Raw genomic sequence first — 12448 nt, forward strand, 5'->3', positions numbered from 1 at the left:
AATGAGAGCTGCATGAGCAAAATCAGAGAAGGAAGCATGAAACTAGCAATAGATCCTGTTAAAAAAAAAACCCTAAAAACTAAAATAAACTAAAATGTGTTAATGTAAGAGTATTCTCTTATACAGTGCACATATGAATTTAAATAAATCCAAGTCAACATCTTTAGTTGAATAGGTTAATATTTAATATGCTACATCTAGACCTACTAAATAATTTATGCCATGAGATGAATACATAATTTTACAGTGTCACATCTAAAGTTCCTTTCTTTAGAGTGCAGCATAGTAAAACTTAAAAATAAATATCTTAAATAGCATTACTATTAAGGCACAGTATAAACCACATTATCATTAACCATTGAAGAATTGTCATCTCAGTAACCTTGGTGTCTCATGTACGGTATTCACTAATAAATAGTTTTAAATATGACTCTGAAATAGATACTAAAAAGTGTAAAATTACTTAAAAAGGGAAAAAAATAAATGTCCTTAAGACAGCTCTTAAGGGTTTAGAGTCTGCAAACTTTGCCTGCCTTTAATCATAAGCCACGAGTCGACACAATAAATAGAAAGAGAAGGCGGTTGTATGTAGTAAAAGCCTGATCCTATTTCAGAATCAGAATTGCTGACACCAGCAGATACAAGTTTCCCAAAATTGAAACAGGATGGGGAGAGGGATTAGAATGTGACAAGCTCATCAAACAAGCACAAGTGATGTGTTCTTTCCAGAACTGTGTGTGTTATTGATTGTCTGTACAGCTGTTGCACCCATTCATTCCACATCACCTGTTTCACAGTCCCACTCATCCACTGGGTGGATGAGAAAATAGCTTTGGTGCCTGTCCACCACTTCACCCACTGCCACGCTCCTAGATTGATTGTTCGATGCCCTTTTTTTTTTTTTTGAGAGAGTAAGAACATCACCTTCTTACTTGAGAAAAGTTCTCTAGGCCATAGTGACGGCTAAAAACGACAATCAGTGCTTTCACCATTTTTTTTTTTTAAATCTGCTTTTCAATGTAATTCAAGCTACATATTGCTCACTCTGTATTCCCTGGTTCAACTAGATTCAAATAGCATTTTCTAACTGTAAAAGGCAGTTTGCTTCCCTGATACTATAAAAAGATCAAAAGTAAAAATCCCGTTATAAAAGTTAAGTTCCATGGTTTCCTCCTGCCACCATTTCGTCGCGGCCTTGTATTTACTCAGGCTCTTTGGGATTGATTTCCAAAAACTGCGCCCACTCCCCTTCCTTCTTTTGCACGTCTAGAATGACTACTGGAGTATAAAAAAAAAAAAATCATAATTCTGCTTCACAATAGCATAGCTTTTTTTTTTTTTTTTTTTTCTTTTAAAGCTGTTAAGTCAATGTTAACTCTCATTAGCTACTGAAAACTGGGACATTTTGGAAAGAGAAAGCAACTAGACTTTGATCAGGGGCTACGGGCCTATTGCATCCGGTCTGTTTGCAGCTGCTGAGGCTGGTACTGGCCGAAGGCGGCGGCGGCCGCGGCGGCGGCGGCGGCGGCGGCCGCGGTCCCAGGTGCGGCGGCGGTGATTGGCTGCTGCACCGCGTAGCCGTAGCCCCCGGCCGTGACGTAGCCCGCGGCGGCCGGGGAGGCTGCGTACGGGTACTGATCGTAGGCGGCCGCGGCGGCGGCGGCAGCGGCGGCCGCCGAGTACTGTGCGTACGCGGCTCCCGTGTAGTCGATGTAAGGCGCGGTGGAGGCGGCCGCGGCGGTGGGCTGGACGTGGGGGATGACCACTCCAGGCTGCACAAAAGCCTGTGGATAGACATAGTGTGCAGGTATCCTGTTGAGAAATGGGAAAGAAAAAGAAAAAAAGTCAGGCAGGAGTGGCCTCCTGGGTTGAGCCTGGCTTCTTCCGAGATCAGACAAACTCCAATTTAGTGGTTATTATGAGCATAGGGTTGCCACAATATCGACTTGTCAGTCATCGGCGAAAGGAGTCTGGCCGGAGCCCATATCATGGAGTGCCCCAGAAAGAATTCAACAAGGAAAATAGGATACCCTCCCTGCTGGAACTTTTTATTCAGGATCATTTTGGAACCAAGAAATAACCATGGAACCAAAGTTTTGGGAAAAAAGAAATCACGGTTCAGGAGGGCCTCGCACAGAGGAGGTTATTTCCTAAGTGCTAAGTTATGACTTCAGAAAATTTTGTGATGACTTCGTACAACAAAAACGGTTCAGCCAATGGAAAGTTTCTTAAGTGTGAACAGAGGACTCCAAAGGGAATCCGTGATTGTTCAGTTCCGTAAGGGTGATGGCCGGTTTCTCACAACGACAATCAATTTTCACAAAAATCTGTCTGTTTATTATCATGGCAACCCTACTGGAAATTGCTATGCAGACTCAGCACACATTAATCTCTCTGCAACCTCAGTCACCCTTATTAAAGATAATGATAATAAAAAAAAGAAGCAGGCGACAAAATAAAAAAAAAAAAGGAATTTAAAAGTTCACAAGTGTGGTAAACACAGCAGAATCACACTTTTTCAAACGAACTGTAGTGCAGCTCACTATCACAAGAGGCTGTTGTGGGAAAAGCTACAGAAATGCTATTAACATTCATGGCAGTGATTCCCAAAAAGAATGTGCAGCACGCTTTTGGTCTTTCTTTCTCTCTTTTTCTCCATTAAATTCATAAAGACACAAGGGTCAATCAAACCTGTTTGACTATCAGGCAACCGAAGGTCAGCCAGCTTGTTTATCTCTATGCAAGACAGACAGAAGGGGTTTTGGGGGAAATGATGAGGTTGAAGGAAAAGGTAGGGACAGGGAAACACAAACTAAATATTTCTCAGATTAATACCAACTTAATAGGGTTACAATAGTAAGATTAAGGAAACTTTTTTTTTTTGGCATCTAATAACTCTTGTTTCACCTTCAAACTCAACAGAAACAGATTTCTTAGCGTATCTGTTTTAAATCTTCCCTACTGCTAGATATTTTATACAAATCAATTCTATTATGGTGTATTATCCTATAAAAGTTAACGTGAAACAATTAAGTACCTTTTAAAATTACACATTCAGAGGTCACATACAAAACACACTCCAGTGGCCTTACTTAAAAGTTAATGTTGTTAAAAAAAATTCACAAGAGGTATTTTTGAAACCCATGCATCTCAATTCTCACTCTTGCCATTCATAATGGCTCAGTTAAAACACTACCATGAATACCTGATTTATTTTCATCTTTCTTTAGAATAATCTCCATCAAAACCCTCTGTATTTCTAAAAATATGACACCATAATGCCATCTGCTTGTTGCCAAAAGCAACATATAAGAAGTACAAGCACAAGTGACAATTTTCAAATTTTAAAGAACTCAAAACAGAAAACTGAATATTAAGATTTTAAAAAACATAAACTTTGCTTTGCCTTTTCAGAGTTCTACTGAAAGCACTCATTAAGGAACATCCATGGAAAAGATGAATTTATCACAGAGGGTAACGAACTTTGACCCCAATGATAAAAATACACTCGATTTTACTAGACTTGTAGATCTTTCCCAGTGCCAGAAGAAACGACGTCATCAAGTGTTTCTGAGGACACTTAGAGATGTTCTTAATTGCTTGTCAGAAACCAGACGCATGGTCATGCACACACTCAGAACTTCTCTGCGGGTCAGGTGACTGACTTGCTCACAGCGACAGGTGTGGCTTTATGAAACACTGTCCCTGGAGGCTGCCGTGTCCATGATGTGCAGACATGGATAAGAGAGCCTCACTCATGCCAGTTTACATGTGGTGATGGACAGCAGGGGCTGCAGCCGGGCTATTTTTGATCCTGTCATGCGACAAGGGTTTCCAGCGGGTAAAATGTCTTTATAAGGCCAAAGTAAAACATCTATCAGTTGCAAAGGCCAGCCAGTATGAATCTCACTGATACTGAAACATTAACCCATGTGCTCCCAAAGTTCCAGAGACAACAGGAGGGTTGCTAGGCTTCTATCTCTGAATAAAGGTGGTAACTAAAAATAAGTTTAGCCTACAAAAAGGCAGGATCTGTGTGTGTGTGTGTGTGTGTGTGTGTAGAACATTTTAACTGCTAAGTTAGACAGAGTTTCTTATAGGACTCTTGTCTGCATTTGATTTTACATTAATAGCTTTCATTTGATGCTGCCAACCAATGAGTATAAAGTTCCCAGGAATATCAGAAACCTACACAAAGTCTGGCAAGGGTTAGGAAGCCATCTGGAAGGCAAATGAAACCATGGAGCTTTTTTTTTTTTTTTTTAAGGCTTTAGGGAAAGGAGAATCCAGAAGACCATGGACAGACTGAAATATCTCAATTCAGGAAGGGAAGCAGAATCAGACCAAAGCAGGAGATGGCGCTTCTCAAGCAGTTCCTGTTTGTATTAATAGTCTGTGGAACCCATTAAGGCAGTTTGGAAATCTCCTTCCTACTAGAGATCTACCAACATCCTTTCCCTCAATGAATCATAGAATGTACATGCCTAATAGCAATAAGGGGTTTCCCTGGTGGCTCAGATGATAAAGAAACTGCTGCAATGAGGGAGACCTGGGTTCGATCCCTGGGTTAGGAAGATCCACTGGAGTAAGGTATGGCAACCCACTCCAGTATTCTTGCCTGGAGAATCCCTGTGGACAGAGGAGCCTAGTGGGCTACAGTCCATGGGGTTGCAAAGAGTCGGACACAACTGAGCGACTCAGCACAGCACAGTAGTAATAAAAGCGAAGAGCGAAGCTGACACCTTGGACAATTTTCAAAGAAAATTTACTATGTTTTCCTTTTCTTCCTATCTCTTCAAGTCCCTCTGGTGTCTCTCTGTGACTTTGTACATCCTAAAGGGTTTCTTCTTCCAATCTATCACATATACTGCTGACAAGTCTGCATCTCATTCACCTGTTTAAAATAACCTAGGTCCCTAACATCCTACCAAGCTAAGTGCAAACTTCTTAATTAAACTTTGGCATGACAGGTCTTTTATACTCTGGCTCCAAAATACTTCTTCCAGTATTTCTTCCCACCTTTCCTTGAATCCAGCTCAGCTAGCCTCCTCAAGATTTCTTGGACACACCATAGACACCTAGCGCTTCACCTTGGCTCATGACATCCCCTGGCCAGGGACACCAGTCCTCACTCCATCTCTACCTGTTGCAATCCCAATCCTACTCATCCTAGCTCTATCACACATCATGTCTAAAGTCTTCAAGAATTTGCTTCACCTTTTTAGCCTCCCATATTTCTGTTAAGTGAAATGAACCTAATAGCTCCAACCCTGAACTGCTGTGCGTTAAATAAAATTATCAGTGTGAAGAGCCTACAATGAGAATATACTCACTACAAGAGTTCCCTAGCCTCCATCACGTTTTAAAATCTATTTCAGATTCTACCTCTTTCATGAAGACTTCCTGGATCCCACCGACCTGATGTTGCTCTCCCTTATCTGAAACGATATGGACAGCCCTTCCGCATGCTTCTCAGTTTTCTTACTAGATTATAAGAGAGCACAGTTGTGTCTTTGGGGCTAGCGACTGACACAGAGGAAAGAATATGGCTTTGGAAGTCATGCAAACCGTGATTCTGAACCTAGAATCAGACTCTAGCCCGTAGTAGCCATTGTGGGAAGTTAATTAACCTCTCTGCATCTCAGTTTTTCACCCATGGAAAGGACATTAACAGTGTCTTTATCAGATAATTACTGTGATAATTAAATCACATAATTTATGTAAATCCTTTATCAGTACCAGGCAAGTAGCAGATGTTTGGTTAACTGTCCTGCCTGCCCCACTTAGCAGACAGTATAATACTTATTATGCATTAACACAACTAGAATAAAACTTAGCACTTAAAGGAATACTGAGTAAATATTTAAATGTATTTCAACCTGGTCTAAACTAGCCTGGAATTTTCTACTCACAGATCCATAATCTCTCTTCTCCAAGATTTCAGTAAGAAAATGATTCTTTCAAATATAAAATATTTATAAGATGTGGTTTGGCAAATCCACCAATTTCTATACATCTGCCCACTGTGTTACATCGGAAATTCCTTCAGGCCAAGATTTTTTCTTTAAAAGCCTAGAGTAATGTAGGGGTCATTTAAAGACCATATAAAAAATAGTTCTACAATTTCAAACAAGTCAGGATTAAAAGTTCTCAAACTTCTTTCCAGGCCTAAAAATAAGAACATGTGGCATTCAAATAGAATTGAGGATGACCAGGTGTGATTTGTTAGGTACAGACTCTGGGAATTAGAGCAGTGTTAAGAACCCCTAAAAAGAAAGAGAAGCCTTGCTTGGTCTATCTGGAATGCTATCTATTTCTAATAAGAACCTCAAATTCAATTTATCCAAACAGTAATAATCACCATCCTTTATAAAGACAGCTGCTATTAGAAGGGATGAACAACTAAAGGTTACTATCCTCTGTTTGTTATTTTTTCCCATATACTGCTTTCTTTCTCACAGATCCATAGGACTGTCACAGCCAGTTCAAATTTCTGTGTCTACCTCTCAAGACCCTCCATAGAAGTCTCATTTCTCCATGCACTGAGTCTTTTCTCCTCTGTGCCTTTGCTGATGTTCCCCTATCCTATACCCTTTAGACAGGTCCCTTTTTCCCTTTCACCTGTCCAGACATACCACTGGTCCAAGTCTTATTCCAGTCCCCACAAAGCTTTGTCCAACTCCTCCGACTCATCTATTTTCTTGCTATTCAGAATTCCTCTTGTACTTCAAATAATACCAAGTAATTTAGCAATGAATAGTTCCTGATAGATTTGTGTTAGTTTCATTTCCCAAACCAAAATGCAGTCTCCTTATTTTGTACCATCCACTAGCACCGAGAAAAACACACACATGCTAATACCGGTTGATCAATTTAGCTGTATAACAGCTGTCTCGGGATTAGTAACGTGAAACCATGATTTAAGTTCACCGTCACTTCTTAAGATGTATGTTCTCCCCAGTTCTACCTTGAACATAGTCTAGACCAATGAGAGGGGGCATCCCCAGAAGTAGTTGGACCCATCAACTACTATTTGTTGTCATATCCAGAATGGTTTGGATGGGGTGTCATTATGGATACACGAAGGCCCTTTCTAATCTTATTGGACAGAAAATTCTTCTATGGTTTAAAAAAAAATAAGGGTTGGCAGTAAGAGTGAGAATCTTGATATGGTTAAGGGAAGGTTATAAAGAAGATATTCACGGAAAATATAACTTGAATCTTCCAAGTCAAATTATTATTGCTTCTTTGGATCTACTCTTGGTATATATCTATCTTGGCAGATAGAATCTAACCTTTCAGGTTACACATGTAGATGTTCAGGTGCTAAGCTGCAGAAGAAACTATTAATATTGTTGAGAATGAAACACTTCTAAACAGTTAGAATATTCAAAAGGAGAGTGTAAATTTCTGGCATTAGTTACAGCCAAGTGAATCAGGTAGAAAACAGCCAAAACAGACTCTAGGTGTTCAGAATAAATTGAGGTGCTTGGAGATGTTTTTTCCCCCATATAGTGTCTGAATGGAAGGGAAGTTGGGGAGTTTGGACAGGGAAGGCTCATAATCACAGAACCCAGAGAACACAAATATAAGCCGGCTGTTCACCCGAGTCAGATCTGAAAGGTGAAGGTTAGTGCTACTCTGCTCAAAAAAACTGGCCAGTGTTAATGAAATCTGATGAGAGTTGTTGAACCTTTAAATTAGAAGGCCTAAAAGTGGATACACACTGCCAAAGAAAGAACCCCATCCCCAGAAAAACGCCCCAGTAAAACAGAAACTTAGGACATGCAAGCGATGAATCTGTGTTCTTACAGAGGGAAATCACACCATTTAGCACTCACTACAAAAATATGGTTAAGTGGAAGTTACAGGCTACAGCTTAAAAGCAAGGAAATAAAAAAAGGCCCTTTGCTTCCCATGGCAAATTCAAAAGTCAACACCCGTCAACACCACCACCAAAACCAAAAACACAAAGAGCCCCTTCCCCGAGGAAAAGAAAACACTTTCACTACAGCTCTTTTCAATTAAGTAAAAAAAGCACACAGTTTAGCTATCAACACCACTTCATGACTGTAATAAAATAAAGCACACGGAGGTCTATTGACTATGGTGAAAAAATAAAACAACACCAACATCCATGCATCGTTAATCACCATCTGAGCTTGTGTGTCTGAGTCTACTGGTTACAGAGTTTAATTCCAAACAGAACTATTCCACCTCTTATCATGGTATCCTTCTGATCAGTTAGCTTAACAGTATACGAGCCCTGTCAGGTTAGAAAGAGATAAATACAATTGAGTCAAGTTGAACAGCAGTAACGGTGTTGGGACACAATCGTCTGTACACAAGTCATACCTGGTATTTTTGTTTTGTTTTGTTAATCATAAGCTCAAAATGGGTCTGGTTGGGAGGCTGCATACTTGGTCAGATAACTTGACTCATCTAAAAATATTTACATTATCAGCATTCAAAATACACAAACATATATAAATATGTAAACCAGGAATAGTCTATAACATGATGGTCTGGTCGGATATAACAAAAAGACAGGTTAACAAATGATAGTCATATTGAAACTTAGGAAGGCCTGATTCATTGACTTACCCAAAAGGTCTTTGTATAAGGGCTGGATGAAGCTGTTGAACACCAAAGGCAAAACCTAACAATAAAACATACCACATTCTCTATTTGTGCATGTTAGGCATTTATTACTTCTACAAATAAAATGCAATCACACCTTTCACTTAGAAAAGGTAATCATTCTTTTAATACTTCAGAGAAAATATTATAAATAGGTTTTTACAAGTCATTTTACTAATGTTATTGTTAAGTTAAATAAAATTTTCAATAGGCTTCAAGTGGAAACTAGAAATGATCCTCAAAGTTTAGTTGACAGACACAGAGTAATACCTTAGAAAATCAGACATAAAACGTTCTTATGGAATGAAACCAAGAACAATAGGACTTGATAATGAAGTTACACATGGCAGATCTTCCAACAATTCTGAATCATGATCTATAAAAAAGTCTTTTTAATTTGGGACATTCTGGAATGTTTTGGACAATGCTTTGGAAGATTATGGCTTTTACAGATTATAGTATTAAACATTTACAAAACAGACTCTTTTCTGGACAGCAAAACACACACACTGTATTAGATAAATACATGTTTTTTAATGCTCATGAATATTTGCACATGCACACCCTTTCTTGACAATCTACTTTCCTAGCAAATCTGTTTGGATTGAAATGTCTACCTCTTTCCAAAATTTCAGATGGACAGACTTAAGAATGAAGAGAAAATATTTAAAGTTGCATGCCCAAGAAAAAGATTACGTTTGTTGAATAGTTGATTCACAATTACTTGTGCGAATGCAAAAGACAGTGTAGTAAGTAATCCAAAAGGTCATGTTTTCACATAGACGAAATTCTCTCCCTTTTGGTGACTAACAGCTGTATGACTTTGGAGTAAACCATTTCTCATCTCTGCATCAGTATCTTCATCTGTAACGTAAGGGTCCTGAAGTGCATGGAATCTCTTTATTTTCTGTCATTACAAATATGCTGTGATTTTATTTTAAACATTTACCATCTGGGCACCACCAGCCCCCTATGTTTCTTTTGGGTCAGTGTTGTTGTTGAACTGCCCGCTCTGAGCATAGGGCAACTGGTGACCAAAGAAGAAACACCACCATGTAGAGAAGTATAACTAGCTGGAGTTGACAAATCTGACCCATATCATCCACACTGGAATGGCCAACAAGTGGCCAAGAAGAGGAAAATGGAGATTGAACTATGTATACAGAAAACAGGGGAGTCAAGCCCAAGTCTGGGTGTGTACAAACTGAACCCAACCCCAAGATCTATTTTTTGCCCACAGGTACATTTCAAGTCAAGAAAGGAGTCTTTTCAACTCTCATCAATCTTTCATGTCCTGGTAGAATAACCAGCCACAGTTCAACTTTACTCAACACATCTACAGATGCTCAGAAAACTAGGGTCTTCTCAATCAGGGATTCACCCTATTCAGAAGTGGGGGTCTCTATGGAGGGGGAGGGGGCTGTGGAGGTGGTTCCAGGGATCTTTCTCACCTGGTTGCATGATCCTTGGTTTTGCTCCCAAGTATGCCAGGTTCACGTTGGCCTTCCTGCCATCAATGATGGGGTTGGGATCCTTGCAAGCTCTTTCAGCAGCAGCCCGGTCAGCCATGGTGACCTTAGCAACATACACACAGACATACACACAGAACTCTAAATCAACCTCCGAAGAAACCAAGAATCGCATGGAGAAGTTATTCGTGTTAGTAAAACTACGCTGTTTCATTAACTTTTTCTTTCTTTTTTTTCCCTGGCAGTGGGGGTTGTAGGGGGAGAGGAAAGTAGAATTATCCTTGACCCTCCATCCAAAACACACGAAAATAAGAATACAGAAAGGTGTAAAGAAAGAACCACCGCCTCCTCCCACCTCTAAAGTTCTAGGGGTGCTGGTAGGGCCTAACAGAGACTCGGAAGCCAGAATTCCGTCTCAGAACTCCTCCAGATTCCCCTTCCCCCGACCATTCCCCGTGTCCCTACCCGGCCCGGAGGCCACGGTTTGCTTTCAAGAAAGACTAGCCTCGCGTCCGCCCGGCGTTCCCAACCCCGCAAATACTCCTCAACCACAATAGCTATTGTCCTGCGATGGGGCTCCCTGCTCCTCGGCAGCTGAATTTGCACGCTGAAATCTCCGGGAAGCTTAACTATGCTCTCTTTCAGTTTGGCAAAAAGCCAGAGGCTCATCTTTTAAAATAAGTCATCTTTGCAATTACGAAAAAAAAAAGGGGGAGTGGTGGTGGTGGTGGTGAGGGGGGTGGCCTAAGAAGAAGAGCCCCAGACCTCCTGGAGTGTCCCCTCCCGGCCCCGGCCGGAACGCCAGGAAGACGCACTCATTTTTACAAAGCAAACAGCGCGCTTAAGCACCAGCCTCCAACCCTGGAGTGCAATTATTCCCAGGGGCTGCGGCCCCTCCCTCCCAGATCTCCGCACCCCCCAAATCCGGCAGACATCACAGTTCTCTCCCTCCCCTCCACCCCTGCTCCGCCTGTCCCCCGACCCCGCCGCCACGCTCTCGGTCCCCCCGGAATCCCGCGAGGCAGGCGCCGGCCCTCGGTCCCCAGCGCCACGGCGCGCAAACTTTCAGTTCAGCCGGGGGAGCGAAGGGGCAGCGCCGCTCCAGTTCGCAGGGGTCCTCGCACCGGCGCGCCGAGCCCCTCACTCCAAACTCCAACCCCTCCGACCCGGCGCCACTCTGTTCTCTCCCCGCCCCCGCGGTCCTCAGTTTCCCCTCCAGGCTCTCGGTCGCCCCCTCCATACGCGCCACCCCCGCTCCCCGCACCCCCCCATCCGCGCAACTTACAAATCCATAGCCCCGGGACTTGCCCGTCTGCCGGTCGGTGATGACCACAGCCTCCTCGATCTCGCCGAAGACCTCGAAGTACTTGCGCAGGCTGGCGTCCGTGGTGTGGTAGGGCAGCCCCCCGACGAAGATTTTGGTGTACGTCGTGTCCTTCTGGGTGGTGTGCATCTTCGCGCCCGCCCCGCGGCTGGGGCTCCGGCTGCGGCTGCGGCTGCGGCTCGGGCAGCGGCTGCGCGTCCTCCTCCGGCTCCGCGTCTCCCGCACTCTCTCGCGGCCGCCGGGGGCTACGGGCGAGCCCGGGGGCGAGGGTGGCGGCGCGGCGGCGGGGGCGAGCGGCCCGGGGGCGACCGAGGGCGCGGGGCGCGCGGCTGCCGAAGTCGCCAGCAGCCGCCCGGGGAGACCTGACTTCGCTCTCTCCTCCCGCCCCCCCTGCCGGTCACGGTACAAATCCTCTGGATCGTCTGGCTGAGGCTCCGGTTCTGTAGGATGTGCAAACGCTTTCCACTCACCCGGCGGGGAGGCCAAATGTGAAATGAGAGGGGTGGTCCTCAAGCGAAGATCGGGGTGCGTTTAGAGGTAGATTTTTTTTCTTTTCGCAGAAATTAGGTAGGTGTCTCGGGTGGGGCCTGGGGAGGGTCGGCAGTGAGAGCGTCCAGGCGCGGAGGTGGGCTGGCGGGGGGCGCGGCGGCGGTGGCGGGGCCCCGGGTATTGGGGTGCGGGGGGGGGCGGTGTGGGGGAGACTCCGCGCGGCTTCGGCTCCGGGTCCTGTCCCTCCCGCCGCGGAAGCTGGAAGACAAGTGGCGAGGACGGCTCTCCACCTCTCTGCTCCCTTCCCCCCGCGGGCCGGGGGTCGGCGCCCGGCTGGGGAGGGGGCGGGCCGGACGCCTGCGATTGGCCGCGGCCGCACCTGGGGCGCCCGGCGCCGCCGCCCCCCAGCTGTTGGGAACAGCTGCTTCTCTGCCGGCGCGGCGCGGCGCGGCGCTGGAACCGGCGCTGGGGCAGGGCCGGGGACGGCTGGAGGCCGCCTGGCCCTCGGAGTCGCCTATCCTAACCC

At 44.2% G+C, this 12448-nt stretch overlaps 1 protein-coding gene across 1 annotated transcript; it reads right to left on the reverse strand.

Moving 5' to 3' along the window:
* Positions 1 to 1448: 1448 nt before the first annotated feature.
* Positions 1449 to 11562, reverse strand: RBM24 (RNA binding motif protein 24). The gene is made up of 4 exons (XM_061146214.1): positions 11395 to 11562; positions 10092 to 10215; positions 8605 to 8659; positions 1449 to 1812 (listed from the first exon to the last, which is right to left on the reverse strand). Exons 1-4 carry the CDS (start codon positions 11560 to 11562, stop codon positions 1449 to 1451), a joined length of 711 nt encoding a protein of 236 aa, XP_061002197.1.
* Positions 11563 to 12448: the final 886 nt, after the last annotated feature.

The sequence above is a fragment of the Dama dama genome, chromosome 7 (assembly GCF_033118175.1).
Source record: "Dama dama isolate Ldn47 chromosome 7, ASM3311817v1, whole genome shotgun sequence".
NCBI lineage: Eukaryota > Metazoa > Chordata > Mammalia > Artiodactyla > Cervidae > Dama > Dama dama.

What these genes read in the sequence shown, in the direction of transcription:
- RBM24 (XM_061146214.1), bottom strand. Translation starts at nt 11,562, where the DNA reads ATGCACACCACCCAGAAGGACACGACGTACACCAAAATCTTCGTCGGG. An exon ending in AGTCCCGGGGCTATGGATTT is followed by an intron (nt 10,216 to 11,394) that starts GTAAGTTGCGCG and finishes TATGTTGCTAAG; the next exon opens with GTCACCATGGCTGACCGGGC. An exon ending in CTTATACAAAGACCTTTTGG is followed by an intron (nt 1,813 to 8,604) that starts GTAAGTCAATGA and finishes ATTTCTCAACAG; the next exon opens with GATACCTGCACACTATGTCT.